The sequence below is a fragment of the Vombatus ursinus genome, unplaced genomic scaffold (assembly GCF_900497805.2).
Source record: "Vombatus ursinus unplaced genomic scaffold, bare-nosed wombat genome assembly UNPS02014778.1, whole genome shotgun sequence".
NCBI lineage: Eukaryota > Metazoa > Chordata > Mammalia > Diprotodontia > Vombatidae > Vombatus > Vombatus ursinus.
In genome coordinates this window covers 45,382,188-45,399,990 of record NW_020954556.1, presented here as the reverse complement: position 1 = coordinate 45,399,990, position 17,803 = coordinate 45,382,188, and the positions used below count along the sequence as shown (strand labels likewise).

The window sequence follows — 17,803 nt, the reverse complement described above, 5'->3', positions numbered from 1 at the left end:
ATTATACTCTCCTGGATTGTAAAATGTCTTGATAATGGAGATAAAGCCAGCAAAGATATTAAGTGCCTTAAAAAAAAGTTTATGAAGATCATGAATTGACATACAGCAAACGATTTTGTAAAATGTAAGACTATCATTTTTATTACGGTTTTGATTTAACATAGCATACAAATATAAGCACACAAACCAAAGGACAACTCTCCCAATATATAAGCAAAAAAAAAAAAACCTGACAAAAAGAATTTCTAGTGATAGTACATGACAACATATACTTTTGTAATTTATTTTTTGTTGAAAGAAAGCTGTGTTTAACAGAGTAGTACCAAGATATGCGTTGAATTTAGTCTGACTTTTGTTGCATTGTAATATTATCTTGACTTACTCAGTTGTATTGTGTATATATTCTTACAGATCTCCAAATGTTCATAGGGACTATTTGTGTTCAACCTGAGGTAGAGTCTTCCAAGCTTCTATTGGTCTACTCAGCCACGGTTGGACGAATTGTACCTTGACTCCAACATCTTGTTGTCATTTTGGTCCTTTTCAAACATGAAGGACAACAACCATTCTTATGGATCTACTGTCTTTGCAATTTAATTCAATATGAATTTTCCTATATATCTTTGAAGTAAATGTAAATCCATTCTTCTAAAAATGTACTTGCCTACATTACAGGATGAAAATTAATTTGGATTCTATCAATTCAGGATTTGTCATAATGCCATTCATCCACCTTGAAGTTTCTTTGTAGGAATTTGAGGGGGAGGGAGAAAAGTTTCCTAAATAAAGTAAATTAATAGTTTAAGCAAGGAAAATGTTTAGCCTACATAAGTGAATACTTCTTCACTAGTCTGAAAGCATCCCTTTAACCACAGTCAAGGAAGACTGCCAATTATGCATGGTTCCTAAAGTCCTTTAGATTTCTCTTAAAATAGACGTTCTCTTACTTCCAATACAGTATAGGGTTTTGTTTGACCTAACCAATTTTCTGATTGGTTCTATAGTCCATAGTAAAGTGTTGCTTTGATGTGGATACAACAGATTCTCCATAATGAATTACACAGTAACGGGGCTTAAACATTACCTTAGGTTCTTAACTCTAGGAACAATATATTGTAGTCGTACAATCAAAAATAGTTGAAAGAATGTTAACATTTTCATTCTTGAATCTTTATTATCCTTTTCTATTATTTGTATTAGTCTAGGAAAACCTCTCCAAATGAGGGAGGGTTTGGCAATCAGTCTATGCACTGGGTTCATAGTAGGTGCTTAATAAAATGCTTGTTGATTGATTCTTTTAATAGACGAGAACTTCACATATATAACAGTTTCAATTTACTGAAACTCTTCACAAGATCCTTTTGGACATACTTTCCATCTGCACAAATTATAGGTCCTTAAAAGGCTTCTCTTTGGAGGTTCTTTTAGTTGCTGTATCCAGAGAAATTAATTACTTGTTTTGCTTATTTTATGTTAACATATGACTTGTAGATAATAATTTATCTACAAATGTGGTTTGCAATCCAAGTTGGTCATGGTAGAAACTCTTCTGAATTGTTTTGGCTCCTCAAATTTAGCATCCAATGACTAATTGAGTGGTAAGCCTTTGTACTTAGCTATGTTATTCCTCCCATGACAATCTATTGCAAGGTTGTTATGCAAAACCTCTCCATCCTTGTAACTAGCACCTGCCAGAGCTTATGTTTTCCTAGCATAACCTTAGAGAATCCATGATTACCTCTATACCATGGTAAGTAGGGCTTTAGTGGAGGAATAAGTAAATGAACATTATAGTTCACACAGGGCCTATGTTATGTGATTTCACAGAATCAGAATTGGAAGGGACCTCAGATTATCTAATTGAACCTGCACTTAAACAAAAATCCACTTCACTGTTGAAATGACAACTAGTTATTTAGTTTTCACTTGATGATGAGATCCAGGAGAGGGAATTAACTATTCTCTGGGCAGTCCATTCCTTTTTGGAGGCACCGCTGATCCTTAAGAAGCATTTTCTGAAGTCCAACTAAAACTTCCTTCTCTGCACCTTTTAAGTCTGTCTTCTATATGACTGCCTTTCAAATTCAGGAAGAGAGCTATCATGTTTCCCCTTTTCTTCAGGTTTTTCTTGTATGTGAAACCTTCACCATCCTGATCTGCTTTTTTTGGACACAGTACAGCTTGTCAGTGTTCTTCTTAAAATATAAATGCCAAAATTGAATGTGATAATCCAGATATAATTGTTCCAAGTCTGGTAACTTGAACTCATTTAAAATAGGTGCTACTTACTATAAGTAGTGAGAAGTATTCCTTACTTTTCTTGAGTTTTAATTCCCTATAAAATATTTTTGTTCTATTTCTCCCAGTCTCAAAATGATTCTCTTTGATAGAGAAAATGGCCATTTTTTTTTCATTTTTTATCATTATTATTATTATTATTCACCATTGAGCATAACCTCTTTATTTTATAAATAAGGAAACTGAGGTTCAGAGAGGTTGTAACTTGCTCAGTGTCACACACTAAGTGACTGAGCTGAAAAACCTACTAAACTGCATGTTCTTCAATCCAGTGAAAAAGACCCATATGTAACAAAATATTTATAGCAAATCTTTTTGTATTGGCAAAAAACTAAGAAAATACTTGTCCCCTTAGAGGAACGGCTGGACAAATCATGAGATATGAATGTAATGGAATATTATTGTGCCATAAGGAGTACCAGAGTCTGTTTCAGAGAAACCTGAAGAAAGACTTGGTATGAACTGATGTATAGTGAAGTGATCAGAAAGAAAACAGTTAAACAATAAAAACACTGTAACAAAAAACAACTTTGAAAGACTTCAGAACACTTATCAATTTAATACCCAACCAGTTCCACAGGATCAGTGATCAAAAAGAATGCTTTCTGTCTACTTCCTGACAAATGATAAACACTAAAGATCCTGAGATAGAAATTTTTAAAAATGATTAATGTGGGAATTTGCTTTGCTTGACTGTGCATATTTGTTCCAAGGGTTTTCTTTTTCTTTCTTTTTTTTTTCCCCCCCAATATTGGGGAGAGAAGAGAATATGAGACGGGAAACAGTAAATGCATTGAAAGAATATTTGGTTTCTTGATTTCTTTTTTTTAAAAGAACTTTATAGACCTTTGACTGGATCTAATCCCTATGAATAAGACCCACAACCTAGGGAAACATCATTTGGGAAGGAATTATTTTGAATGTTTTTAATTGATAAGAGTTGTAACATCCCACTATGGTGTTTTTTTTTTTTAGTTGATTTATAGAACATAGCTTTGATGACTCCAACAGGTTATCTCCCATGCATATGTTAAGATCATATGTTTACTTACTTATTAGGTACAGAGGTGGAGATAAATGTCTTTTGTAATCCTCTTGACATCAAATGTCTTCTCTTCTCACCCCTTTGCAGTATGTCTTCATTCCTACTACACCTCTGAAACTGCTCTTTTCAAGGTCACTATTGATCTCTTTAAAGCTAAATCTCGTTGCTTTTCTCAGTCCTTATCCTTCTTGACCTCTGCAGTTTTTATCACTGTTAAGCTTTCCCTCCTGTATTTTCTTCTTCTTTCTTTCTTTTCTTTCTTTTTTTTTTTTTTTTCTGTTAAGGACTTTATTTTTTTAATGAATTTATTTTGAATTGTCAACAATCACTTCCTTAAGCTTTTGAGTTTTAAATTTTTCTCCTCCTCCCTCCCTGCCTCCCTCCCCAAGATGGTGAACAATCTGATATAGGCTGTACATATACATTCCTATTAAACATATTTTCACATTAGTGATGTTGTAAGTAAGAGTTAGAACCAATATCACTTCTGTGACCAGCTCATGCCATAGGGGATAGAGCACTGGGCCTGGAGTCAGGAAGACCTGAGTCCAGCCTCAGACAGTTAACCTGTTTGCCTCAGTTTCCTCAACTGTAAAATGGAGATAATAATAGTATCTATCTTACAGGACTGTTGTGAGGATCAAGTGAATTTTTTACAATATTTGTAAAAAAGCACTTAGCACAGTGTCTGGTCCATAGTAGGCACTATATAAATGCTTGTTCCCTTCACTAAAAGAGTTCCTTCTTACTATTGGATCAATCCTTTTTGGTTTCCTTTGTAGGTTTATCATCTATGTCCTGTCTCTTATACTTAGGTATTCCTCAAGGCTCTGTCTTGGGCCCTCTCCTTACTGTTTACCTCTTCTCTCTTGGTGATCCTATGGATTCAGTTAAAATCAGTTCTGTTGTATATGACATATGCATTACTAAAAATTACTGTACTATGCAAAATTGTGCATAAAAACCACTGGACTAAAGGGGAAAGTGGAGTTAAGGGCACAACATTCAAAAGCTTTCTCAGTGACATTTTTTTTTTTTTAAAGACAGGGAACCTAATACAAGTGGTAGCACAATTTTAATGCATGTCAAGTGGTCAGGAATTACATAGATTGGACTCCTGCTTAGCCTTTGTTCTGGTACTCACAGGGTAGGGTCTGGCAAAGTTGAATCTCTGCCAGTGAAATGGTGGCCTTGAAGAGCTGCAGTTCAGGGACTAGGAGCCTTAGCCATAGAGGAGGGTAGGGTGGGGGAGGTAGGAATCAACCAGGCCTCTTCAGCCCACGGTTCCTACTTTGCAAGAAGATATACAATAAATTTACTACTTTGCTTGGAAAGTGACTTGAAGTTTGCTTGTAGAAGTAGGAGTTAGGGCTGTAGCTTATGAAATTTGTGAAATGGTGCAATTTTCTGTATTCTAACTTTTTTTGAAGACAGTCACGCATAAGCAAATGCAAAATTTGAGTTATGCCCAAGTTGTTCCCTAATATATCCAAACATATATATTAGAACAGATTTGCATTTTCAAAATAAGCGATTATAGCAAAACTATGCAAATGACTTCCAAGTCTGCATATGCAGCTCTCATCCCTCTCTTGAGCTCCAGTTCTGCATCATTTAACTATCTTCATGATGTCTCTACCTAGATATCCTGTAGGCATCTCAAACTTAACTTGTCCAAAACAAGAAAGGGAAGTCCACCTCCCACAACTCATCTTTCGTCCTAACTTCCCTATTTCTGTCAAGGACAGCATCATTCTTTCAGGTTCCCAGGTTTACAAATTAGGAGTCATCTGTGACTTCTCTCACCACCCTCCTCCCATATCCAGTCAGTTTGCCAAGTCTTGTAAATTCCATCTCTTCAACATCTTTGTGTGCATCTATCCCCTTCTGTCTAATTACATCTAGCACCTTGCCATTTCTCACTTGGACTATTTCAATAGCCCCCTAATTGGTCTGCCTGCCTTAGGTCTGTGCCTTTTCTAATCCATCTTCCTATACTGTTGCCAGATTGATAATCCTTAAGCATAAGTTGGATCATATTTTCCTCTGCTTGAAAAACTTTAGTGGTTACCCATAGCCTTTTAGGATAAAATACAAATTCTGTTTGCTATTTTCAGTTTATCATCCTAGGCTGATTATATAATTTTTTTCTTCACGTGTACTCTGTGTTTGAGCCAGACAGTACTGTCTGTTGCTCTCCATACACCATGTTGTATCTCCTGCCTTTCTGCTTTTGTCCAGGCTACCCCTCATAAATAGAATGTTTTCTGTTCTTATCTGTGCCTCCTGGTACCCCCTACCTACGTTTAAGACTCAGTTAAAGTGCACCTCTTTCAGGAGGCCTCTCTCTAGTTCTTAGTACCCCTCTCCCTCAATAACTTTTAAAAAATTTAGTATATATCCTGTATTCATTTAACTGTGACTTCTTGTCCCCTTGTAGCATGTTAACTCCTCAAGGGCAGGAACTGTCTCACTTTAGTAGCACAGTGCATGGCACAAAGCATGTAGTTAATAAATGCTTGTTAATTGCTTGATTTTGCTGTTGTCATGGAGGATATCCACTACAGAGCTCAAATTGGAGAGGCTTTCTTTATGGATGGAAGTCTTCTAGATGCTCCTATTGGTTAGTTGATGACATTGTGCTGATTGCCTCAAACCCCCGAATGCAGAAAGATTCACAACCTCTTACAAGAGATAAGATAGCAATCCCCACAGAAAACAAAACAAAACAAAAAACAAATAGATGAAGAATGTCTTGTCCAGGCTTTGATAATCCAGCCTTTTGACCTGGTTCCATATATATGTATGTGTGTTTTTACACACACACACACACACACACACACACACACACACACAGTCTTGGACAAGTAACTTGGTTGTGGTGAAGTAATATTGTAACAAAGGCAGACTGAGACAGTTTTCTTCAGGGCAAGATAACAATATATTAACAGTGATGGGTAAACTGTTAGTAAAGTGGGTGGGTCACGCTGGCCATTTCAACCAAAAAGCCAGGGACCTATCCATGATCAATTTATTAGACTAGCAATAACTAATAAATTGGGTCAATAGCCTCTCTCTGATTGGCCTGTCAGTATATCATTTGGACCTCCCCTGACAAAGGTAAGATGATCCCAATTGGTAGGCATTTTAATAAGGAGGTGGGTTAAGAGTGGACTCAGCTCCTCCTTCTTTGCTTCCTCCTTGGGAAAGTAAACCTCAGGTGATAGGATTATCTGCAGGTGGGGAAAGTGGGTTGGCCTTCAGGTGTGGCTTATCATGACCCATTTGGAGTTTTCTTAGCAAAGATACTGGAGAGGTTTGCCATTTCCTTCTCCAGCTCATTTTATAGATGAGGAAACTGAGGCAAACAGGGTTATGTTTGCCCAGAGTCACATAGCTCTAGAAAGTATCGGAGGTCAGATTTGAACTCAGGAAGATGAGTCTTCTTGACTCCAGGCCCAGCACTCTATCCACTGTGTCACCTAGCTGCCCAATTGCTGTGGCAATTAAGGAATATTAATTGCTTGATGGGCATCAACTACTTCTAGTAAGTAATCTTGGCTAGAAAATCAGAACTATCTCAATCAGGATTCCCCCCATTCCCATTTGGTTTCTCCTTGGAGATGTGATTATCCCCAACTTTAACAAGAAAAGAGAACAGGAGAACCCCCACCCACCCAGGAACTCCGGCCTAGCTGTTTTTTTTTTTGTTCGTTTGTTTGTTTATCTGTAAATAAAAAGCAAAGGCCCCAAATTCCTCATTGGGTACTCCGGGGATAGTTCAGACTGAGAGAATGTCTTTTGAGCTATACTGCAAAATGGGGATATGACCAAGTGCAGAATAGAATGGATTACAAAGTAATGTTAGTTATTAAATAATATAGCATAATATTAATTTTCCTCAAGATGAACAGTGAACTAGATCCAGAATTGAATTAGAGTGGGCATTTTTTGTGTGTTATGTTCCCCTTTGACAGTCTGGTGGAATCAACAGACCTCTTCTCTGAATAATAGCATGGAACCCTGAGGGAGAGAGGCAGAGCAGCATATGCCAGGCAAAGCATACCACCATCTCTACTCAGATCCTTCTGGGGACAGTCCAAGGCCCTGAACCCAAGAGCCTTGGTAATAACAGTGTTTCTAGCCCAGTATACTCAGACATCATGGAAACTGATATGATGTTGTCAATCAAAGTAACATTAAAGAAGAGGCATTAATGTCTACTTTGCTGCACCCTAAAGACCATGGGACCTCTATATCTGACTTGCAGCAGAAACCTTTCATATGTTTTCTCCCCCCATTAGATTCTGAACTCCTTGAGAGTAGGAGCTGTCTCATTTTTCCGTTTGTATCCCCAGCATTTAGCACATTGCTTTGCGCATGCTTCATTCATGCGATATTTTTTTGTCTGCATTCGTAATAGAAGAAATGCTCAATTTCAGTTAGAAGTTAGTGAAAACCCAAGTTCACTGAACCTTTGAGATCTGGGTAGACTCCAAGTTAAGAACTCCTGGTCTAGAATGTTGAGTGTAACCACTGAGGAAGGTTTATGAGAGAACAAAGATAAAAGCACAGGATGAGAAGACCTAGGTAATTTGTGATCTGCATAGTTAGAGATAGTACCCACATCAGTGATAACACAGATGCACTGAAGATAAGTTGTTCAGTTGTTTCAGTCTTTTCCAACTCTTCCTGACCCCATTTGGGGTTTTCTTGGCAAGTATTCTGGAGTGGTTTGCCATTTCCTTGTCCAGCTCATTTTACAGATGAGGAACTGAAGCAAACAGGGTAAGTGACTTACCCAGTGCCATACAGCTAGTAAATTATGTGTCTGAAGTCACATTTGAACTCAAGTCTTCCTGACTCCAGGTCTGACACTCTATCTACTGCACACTAGCTGCCCCATTGAAAGTTAGAAGTGTGGATACTCCCTCCACTAATAAAATTCACATTTCTCCATACTTAGTACACAATTTGTTAATTGCTTTGGCTAAAATAATTAATTACCATGTGGAAAACTCTTCACATTTAGCTCATTTCTTTCTTTGGGCCTTTCCAATTTACTAAAGCCTATCAGATTTTCACTTCTACCATAGGATGAAGTATATCAGAATCACATTAGTGGTGGTCACTTGAACCTTTACTTATTTGAAATGTCTCTTCTCAGACCTACTTTTAAGTGGTGAATATTTATATTTTGAGTGCAGTGTTATCCTGACTTGAAAAAACAAGTTAATTGATAATATAAATATTAAAGACTAACCAGAAACATTTTAATTTGAGATTTAGTTATATACCTCAATTTTTTTTTCAAAGCTATGAGTATACATCAAATCAGCCAAAGGGATATAAAGAGGGAGGATAGATAGTATCCTTAACATTTTTATGTTTCCAAAAATTTTAGTTTATTGAAGTTGAAATTATTAAGAATGGTTTGAGTGCATAGTATGATTGTATTTTAAGCCCACATTCACTAATATGGGGTGCAGTGGACCATATGTCTAAAGAACAAGGAAATGAAACTCTATTATCAAAAACGTGAATTCCCAATTGCAGCACTTTTTAGAGAACCAAAAGTTTTTAGTTGTATTCTTTTCCATGACCACAGACTGTACTTTAACCAGTCAGATGACTTTGAACAGGTGGCATTTGCCCATTGATCATACCAGATTGCCCAAAAGTGTTCCACTAATTGGTACAAATCCTGAAAATAACAATCATTTTAATATGTCAACTTTGTATGTGAAGGATAGAATGGATAAAAGTGGAGCTAATTGTATTAGCAATAATCATTTAGATTTGGTGTGAATTTTTTAAAAAAGGCTTAAAATTACAAATGGAAATTCATACCCAAGTAGTTTTTTTCTGTAAGTAAAACTTTCTGTGATTATGACAGTATGCTTTTAAATAAAATATATTCATTCTCTCCTAGAAGAAGGCTTTTACTATGAGTGCTTTGTAATAGGTCTGACAAGACAGACATGAATTGAAATATGGGGAATTGGAGTACTCGCCAGTTGAAGCATGCTTGTAGAGTCTATGGATGTGGTTCATCTAGGCCAGGTGACTTGAACTCATCCAGGGTGATTAGATGTTCTCTTACTTTCTCCTACGTTATCTTGGGAATCAAATCCCAGGTTAGCCATTTTTGTGCTAGTCCACAAATCATTCTTCTTGGCAGAGAAAACAGACGCAAAAGTAAGTGCTAAGCAGCTCTGCCTTCTCTCTGAGATCAGTTACCATAATTTTGTCTCTTCTTTGATCCTTCTGTTTTCTCCATTTTATTTAAAAAAAAACCACACAAATTAATAACCCCTTTTTATCTTTAGCATTCCTCTCATCTCCTAAATGTTTTCTAAAGTCCCTTCCAATTAGAGTGTCTATTGTCCCTCTTCTCCTGGTACAAAAGTTCCTTTGATGACCAAATCTGGAACTCTACATTTAGAATTTCTTTCTAGCACTATTTTTCAATCACTTATAAATTACTTTCCCCTCCCACAAATTTTTACAGTCTGAGAAGCCCAGAAGTTGCTCAAAGGAAGGAGACATGCTAATGAGCCTGGATTACAATTAACTTTGGGTACTTGTAGACTAGCATTCAAATGCTTACTTGGGCTTCCTACCCCCCTCACTACCTTTCTGAAGTGAAAGCATCAGGGGAGAAAGTGGGTGAATTATGTGAGTATATATAATGCTTAGCATAATTTGGTTTATTTCCTAGGTGGCCAATGAAGATTATAATTTTGATTATCTTCATTCAGATATCCTAGCGTTTCCCCTGATTTTGCATGAGAAAGTTGGAATTGTAGGTAATAGATTGTAGTTTTTAAAATTTAAATTTAAAGAAGAAAACCACATTTGGAAATTCAGTGCGTCAGGCTATTAATAAAGACTTTAAAGTAGGCAGTAGCTGTCTAGTAAATACCTGGCTCTTTTTCTTTTTGTTGTAAAGCAAAAAACAAAAACAAAAACAAACAAACAAACAAAAAACAACCTGGTAAAATGAGTAGTTTGGATTATTTATTCTAAATAATGATGGATTCAGTGGGGACATTTTCCTTGGTTTCTCAAGTAGTGGGATTCCCCCCCTCCACTCCCCCTCTTCCACCCTAGGGATAAAAGGTCCATTCATATACATTGTTTTATATCTTTACTGTGATGATTGGATGAATTATTTAGAATTTGCTTTTAGAAAAGGAATATCAAGTAGTAGGATCTAGGAATCATTCTAAATATTAGTTTTTGTTATTTCTTATTTTTTATCTTTATATATTATAAGGGATTAAAAACTTGGTTTTATGTCTTTAATTAATAAAAAAAAATTTTGTATAGAATTTCTTTTTATTGCCTATTCATGTGATGGACTACAACAGCATTCAATAAGTAATCTTTTGATTATAAATGTGGGATATTTTCCATTACCTTATTCCTACTCTAAATTTATTATATTATATGGCTATTTTACATATAAATATATACATAAATACACATCCATGTATAAGTATATGTTGGGATGGGCATTGAAGTTAGTACTTTGAGTTGCACAAACAGGTTAAGAGTCTTAAGGATTACATTGATTTATAATTGTTTTCTTTGTTGCAGAGCCATAGGATTAAATGGGTCCGGTAACTGGAATGACTCCAGATAAGAGAGCTGAAACTCCCGGAGCAGAAAAGGTTGCAGGATTAAGCCAGATTTACAGAATGGGAAGCTTGCCTGAAGCAGTTGATGCGGCCAGGCCAAAAGCTACTTTAGTGGACAGTGAATCAGCAGATGATGAGCTCACAAATTTGAACTGGCTTCATGAAAGTACTAATCTTCTAACAAACTTCAGCCTTGGAAATGAGGGTCTTCCTATTGTTAGTCCAATATATGACATTGAAGGTGATAATGTGCCATCTTTTGTACCATCTTATCAGAACACAGAAAAAAAATCAGGGAATTCAAAACCCCCTTACTCCTTTAGTCTTCTCATTTACATGGCTATTGAACATTCTCCAAATAAATGTCTGCCGGTCAAAGAAATCTATAGTTGGATTCTGGAACGATTTCCATATTTTGCTACAGCACCAACAGGTTGGAAGAATTCTGTTCGACACAACCTTTCTTTAAATAAATGTTTTCAAAAAGTGGAGAGAAGCCATGGGAAGGTGAGATTTTTTGACTACTACTTTGGTTTTTTTTTGGAGGGGGGGGAATCTATCTAGCATTTTAAATGTAAAAGCAATCAAGAAGGTTAAATATATTCTTCAAATCAAATTATTTGCCACAAGCTCATTATTGGCTTTAATTTCAGAGTTTTTAACTCTATTTTCTTGCTTTAGTACTGGATGTATTTAATTATAGTAAAAGATCTTCATAAATTTGTCTGGTTTTATGTAGTCACTTTAATGTTTTTAATACTATATTTGCCTCAATAGCTTTCATTGTATCATTTTGTTCTTTGTGGAAAAGTTAAGGTGGAAGGGTAATATTTTGTTTTCTAGGTGAATGAGCCACAAGAAATGGAATAATTATTTGGCTTCTATAATTTTTTAAAAATTTAAATGCCTATGATGTACAAAGCACTGAGATACAAAGGTTAAATAAAGACATTGTACCAGCACTCAAGGAGACAATGCAGACATTGCTTTCTTCATTTTATATCATGAAAGGAGTCAGCTTTTCATTTAAATTTCAGCCCAGTAAGATCTAATTCTTAATTTGATTTCTTTTCATCATTACTGTCATTTATAGCCACCACAATCAAGGGACTTGGAATTTGCAAGTTTGTAAATTGGCCAGTGATTTGCTATCTGACTTTGTAAAATTTCTGTGCTTCATTCCAAATTATAAAATGGAGATAAAACTGTCTCCTTGATGCATGATGAAAAGACTGACTAAATGTGTTTTGTCAATTAAGAAAAGCTCTTAAATGTCGGACAGTAAAGTAAAATACTGTAGTGATAGTTATAGAATTCTTTTGTAGCAATAGTATTTGTCATATTCATTTACCCTCATCCGTCCATCGTCACTTAATTTGTTAGTGAATGCAGTGAGCTCCAGTTTTCTGGGAGGTTAAAAAAAAAAACCCAACCCAAAACTTTTTTGAAATTTTTCCAGAAATATTTTTTAAATCTTTATGTGCCTTATTTAAACATAAGAGAGTGAACATAATTTAATGTTATCTTATCTTGATGACTCAGGTTCATTGATATGAATAGCTATTATTGTAATATACATTAGTTTTTACTTTTTCTGTCAGTTTCTTGAGGGTTATTGAAGAATTTAACAAGCACTTATTAAGGCCTCCTAGGTATCAAAATCTGGGTTATGTTAGGGATACAAAAACAAAATAGTCCATATTAAATTAAAGAGCTTAAATTTATTTGAAAGATGAACAACATGTATGTAAATACAAATAATATCCAAGGGGAGGGCACAGATTTACTATGAAGAACAGAGAATTCCAGAGTTCACAGTGAAAAAGAGAAAATAGGGACACAAGCTCCCTCACCTACCATCTAGTTGCCTTTTCAAAAAAAAAAAATATTACTGTCATGACATGCTTTTTTGATGAAACTAGATTGGCTTTTAGTGGCCACTGCTTCAATTTCTGAGCCCTCAAAAAGCCCTAAATCTGGACATTGGAGAGCCCTGGTTTGGATCCCAACTATTCCCCTTAAGACCTGTGTGACCTTAGACAAGTCATCTGTCTAGCTGCTTTCTTCCTCAGGCTCACTGGTATATAATTTGTAGATTCCGTTCTCTTTTTTTGAAAATAGAGTCAACATTAGTCTTCCGTTGTGCAAAGATCCTGGATAGTAGCAATCTTGTCTACTAGTTTTTGCAGTTTTTTAGTATGAGGACAAAAATGGCTGATTATCTCAAACATTTATATTTTATCTTTCTCAATCCAGAGATCATTATTCTTGACTGAGAAAACAGAAACCACAAATGAGTCTGAGTAGTTCAGTCTTCTTCTTATCAACCCTAAGCAGTTCCCAAACCTTTGATTTTTCCCTTTCTTCCAACATACTTAAAAAACAAACCACCCACTTCCCACCTACCACCCACCCCTTTTTTATTCTCTTAGGAATTGTCATCAGCCTGAGTTCATTCTGGGCTTTTACCCTTCAGATGTTAATCTAATAATCTAATACTCCTTTGAGTCAAGAATGTATTGCTTCTGTTTTCTAAATATATCTTTTTAAAATCTGAGTTTTTTGATGAATTCTTTCTGTGTTTGTACTGATCTCTTTAGGCAACTCCCTTTTTGCTTTAGGACATAAAATTCAATTCAGTAAGTACTTATGACCCACCTACTATTGCTTGGTGCTGGGGATACAAAGACAAAAATGAAGCAATCCCTGCTGTCAGAGAGCTTACATTTTACTTTTCACTCTTGTCATGAACACAATGATGTGGGGTGTCATACAGTACATTACACCTAAGTTACTGGAAAGTGCTATGTTAAGCTCTGTCAAGGTGAGTGGGGTGATCATAGCTCCTTACTTTTGAGATTTGCACCGTAGCATGATACTATACCCACTTCAGTTTGGAAATTACATACTAAACTTACATACTAATGTTTCCTTGCTTCCATTTTTGTTTAATGGTACTCAAAAGGATACGTGTTCCATAACCAGTTGGTAAAGGTGAGACTCTGTAAGATAACAAAGACTTCCCTATTGACTTCTGAACAGTTTTTGTTGCATGAATAAGTTCTTCCTCCTTTGCACACCCTCCCCCCCCCCAAAAAAAGGTTGTGGTCAGGTATTTAAATAGAAGGATTCGTTCCCCATTCCCTCATCCTTTATGGATTATTAACTGTCAGAATCATTCTCAGACTTATTTAAGAATCCATATCATGTACATTTACTAAGCTCCCTAAGGACTTTACATGCTATTGAGATGTAAGTGGTAGATAAATTACCCATGTGTTATTATAGGTAAAGGGTAAGAGTTAGTCCCACTTTTTCAGACAAAATCCCAATTCTAAAGTATTTAGCCTACCTAATATCACTCTATTAATTTTTTTGGATTAAGTTATTCTTTTACTCTCATAAAAACAATCTTATGGTGTGCCACTGAGTAAAAGTGGTATCTACTTATGTAACATTTTAAAGCAAACAAAGACACTTTTGAATCAGTCAGCCAAGAGCTTTGAAGGATAAATTAGATTGGAAGGGAGCAGTATGAAAATTATACTTTAAGTGAATTTTAAGGTACAGTAGATTATTTTTTTGTGGCTGGAGATAATTCATACTAGAAAAGGCTACTTAAAGTGAATCTACTTCAGATGGGAACCAGTGTTCATAGTAAATAGTAAGGAAAGGGTGTGATTGAGACATTATCTTGATGAAACAAAGTTTAAAAAACAAGTTATTTTATCTTATTTAACAAAATAATCAAAACTACTTAATAATCAAAATCAAAAATTCTTAGAATGAACACAGAAGCATAGAATGAACAGATTGGAGGTTTAGAGCGTTTGTGGTTTTTTGTTTGTTTTGTTTTTTTTTTAAGGGAAAAAAAGTGTGATAAGAAATCGAGATAACCTTTATTTCACTTTTGACATAGTCGTAGAGTTGGTTGTTGTTGCAAAAATATTGTAGGACTTCATCAATCTTCTTAGGGACTACTATTAATCCTTTTATATTCAGATCATTCCTTTTTGAAGACCCACCAAAAATCAAGAGATTAACTGAGGCATGACAGTGAGCTAGAATGGGAATGTATTCTGTCCCTAAGGCAAGAGGGATGTTTAAATTGGGTCTAGTTTTATAAGTGATTCATTCATTAGTGAATGTTTTTCATGTTATGATTATTTTTGTTTCCCTTTGTAACCTCATAAGAAGATGGCTAAAGATTCAGCCTTGATATAAGAAAGACCTAGGTTCAAGTTCTGATACAGCCTGGCTGTGTGACTCTGAAGTATACCCCCTAACCTCTGGATGCCCCCAGACAACTCTTAATAACTTGTAGAACAGTTGCTGACCTTTATTTCTTGAGGGTGTTTCTTACGCCAGTGAAATCATGGGTCTGAACCAAAACAAATTGCAAACTTGTCACTTAAGGGTACTCTAATTGGGAAGACTCTCGTATTTAAAGTTTCGAATGTACTCTTTTAAAAAGAGAAATTTTAATAAAATCAAATGAATGCTTTAATAATAGTATTTGTGTAGAGCTTTAAAGTTTGCAAAGTGCTTTGCATATATTATCTCATTTGATCCTTAGAACAGTCCTGTGAGGTAGGTTCTGTAGATGAGGAAATTGAGTCAGAGAGAAGTTAAGTAGTTTCGCCAGTGTCACAACGTAGCTAGTGCTTGAGGAAGAATTTGACTTCAGTACATCTCTGTATCCACTACACTACCTCGTTGCATGTCAAATGGAGAGAAAGTTATTTTGTGTTGTTTAAAAGTTTTAAAAAAGGTCATATGCAAGATACTATATTGAAAGCTTTGAAAGTAAGACTGTTGTGTAATGTTTAATGCTGCTTCCTTGTTTCTCTTTTTATCCATTCTTGTGTTTCCAGGGAATAATGCAATCAGGAATGTCGTATTCCTTTTAGAAAGAATAATGCTATTATTTTAATATTTGCTAGGTAGATGAGGGTCAAGTTCTGGTAGTATGGATCAATAGTTTGCTTTAAAGTCAGGATAACCTGAGCTCAAGGTCTGCCTCTGACAGATAGTGACTGTATAATCCTCAGAAAGTCATTTAGCCTTTTAGCACTCTTTGTACTATTAGTTACAGAGAGAGTAGTAGTCCACATTGATAGACTAAATTCTTCACTGAGAGCTGCATAAACTGATGAAGTGTAACAACAGATTCTATCTGAAAGAAAAAGATTAGTAGGTTAGGTTGGCAGTGGATAGATTGTTTAATTGTGAGATTCTCAAGCAGACGTGGATATTTTTTAATCTTTATAAATTTTGTGGCAGTTGTTTTGCAACAGTTGTATCTCTTAAGTTTAACTCTTTTTCTTCAGTTCCTATGCAAAGGTCCAGGGATGTATGAGGTGTTAAGGGAGGACTAGCACCTCTGGTGTGAGGGCTTGCTGAGCCCTTTTCAGGGCTGCTCATCCACCTTTGGTGTCCATATGGCACTCAACTCCCACCTGTGGCTCCAAGAAGCTGTAGCATGAGCAGCAGCCACACCCTGGAAAAACAGACGGGCTAAACCAGGCTAAGGGTAACCAATGGGTCACAAACCTGTCAGTGAGTTAGGGGGATGTCTGCCTCAAGCATGTGAAGCCTTACTCTGAAAGTAATGGACTTTGAGAACAAGTTATTCCAGCAGCCATGAAGAATTGGTCAGAACTTGGTCAGACATCCAAGATGCCAAGGTCATCCACTGCATCCTGGGCATCTTGACTTTTGTCTTGCCCCACTGGACTTTGATGACTGTGGAAGAGAGAGTAAGGCTGATGACTTTGTGCAACTCTGCCTCACTTAAATCCTGTTCATGCACAAGTCAAAACATCTCCCTGCAGTGTCATTGGTTCTCTTTGAAAATGAAGGACAAGCAACAACAACAAGCAAAGGTTCTAAGTAAAAGTTAGAACAAAGGTTTTAGCTCATCTTAATTCACCTAATGGTTTGGAAAGCTCATAGTTCTAATTTCTGAATGGCTGTTGACTTCATTGCTCATTAAACTTTCATTTGTTCATTGCTTTACAGCTATTTATAACTGTTTGCTGCACTGTCTATTCCCCTAATTGCCAAAATAGGATGATCCAGGTCAAAAGAACAATAAATTGTGGCATGCTATTAAGTGAAGATGGTGGAACAGTAGAAGAGCAAATAATGGACTTGACATCCCTAGTGAATAAACACTGGGAAGTACTCTAATCCTTTCAGACCACCAAGACATTGTTTATTCTACTAGAACGAAATCAATTTAATGAATTAATACTTTTCCCAAAGAATTATACTTAATTGTGTGGAATAGTTAAATATGATCGCCTACTGGTAGTTAGAAAAGATTAGTGGAGTTAATAACATGAGGCAATGTAGAAATACCAAAACATTTCATAAATGCCAAAATTAAGTGGAAAAAACTATTGGTATAGCAGGTTGAGAGATCAGAGAACTGGAATTGATAGAAAAGGCCTCATTTAAGAGTTATACCTTGACCTGTACTTTGAAAGATGAGTTTTATGCAGAAAGGTAGAATTTCAGGCAGGGAGTGAATTGAGGGGAGAGAAAGGGATTTTTTTTTTAAGGCAGTTGGGGTGAAGTGACTTGCCCAGGGTCACACAGCTAGTAAGTGTCAAGTGTTTGGTCTGAGGCTGGATTTGAACTCAGGTCCTCCTGACTTCAGGGCCAGTGCTGTATCCACTGCACCACCTCGCTGCCCCAGAAAGGGATCTTTAACTTGGCTTTAGTAGTAAGGTAGAAGATTGACATTTCCTACCACCATCTTGCTTTGTGTGTGTGTGTGTGTGTGTGTGTGTGTGTGTGTGTGTGTGTGTGT

At 36.1% G+C, this 17,803-nt stretch overlaps 1 protein-coding gene across 4 annotated transcripts in view; it reads left to right on the top strand.

Annotated features, from left to right (window-relative positions):
- Positions 1-17,803, top strand: part of FOXN2 (forkhead box N2) — a 68,944-nt gene that overhangs the window by 18,475 nt on the left and 32,666 nt on the right. For 3 of the 4 annotated variants that reach the window (XM_027865441.1, XM_027865444.1, XM_027865442.1), the window contains one exon: positions 10,946-11,493. In XM_027865441.1, coding sequence (XP_027721242.1) covers positions 10,960-11,493 — 534 coding nt within the window. In that variant the 5' untranslated portion in view covers positions 10,946-10,959. Of the gene's footprint in view, positions 1-9,845; positions 10,022-10,945; positions 11,494-17,803 lie in introns of those variants that run through there. The other variant, XM_027865443.1, reaches the window with a different exon arrangement.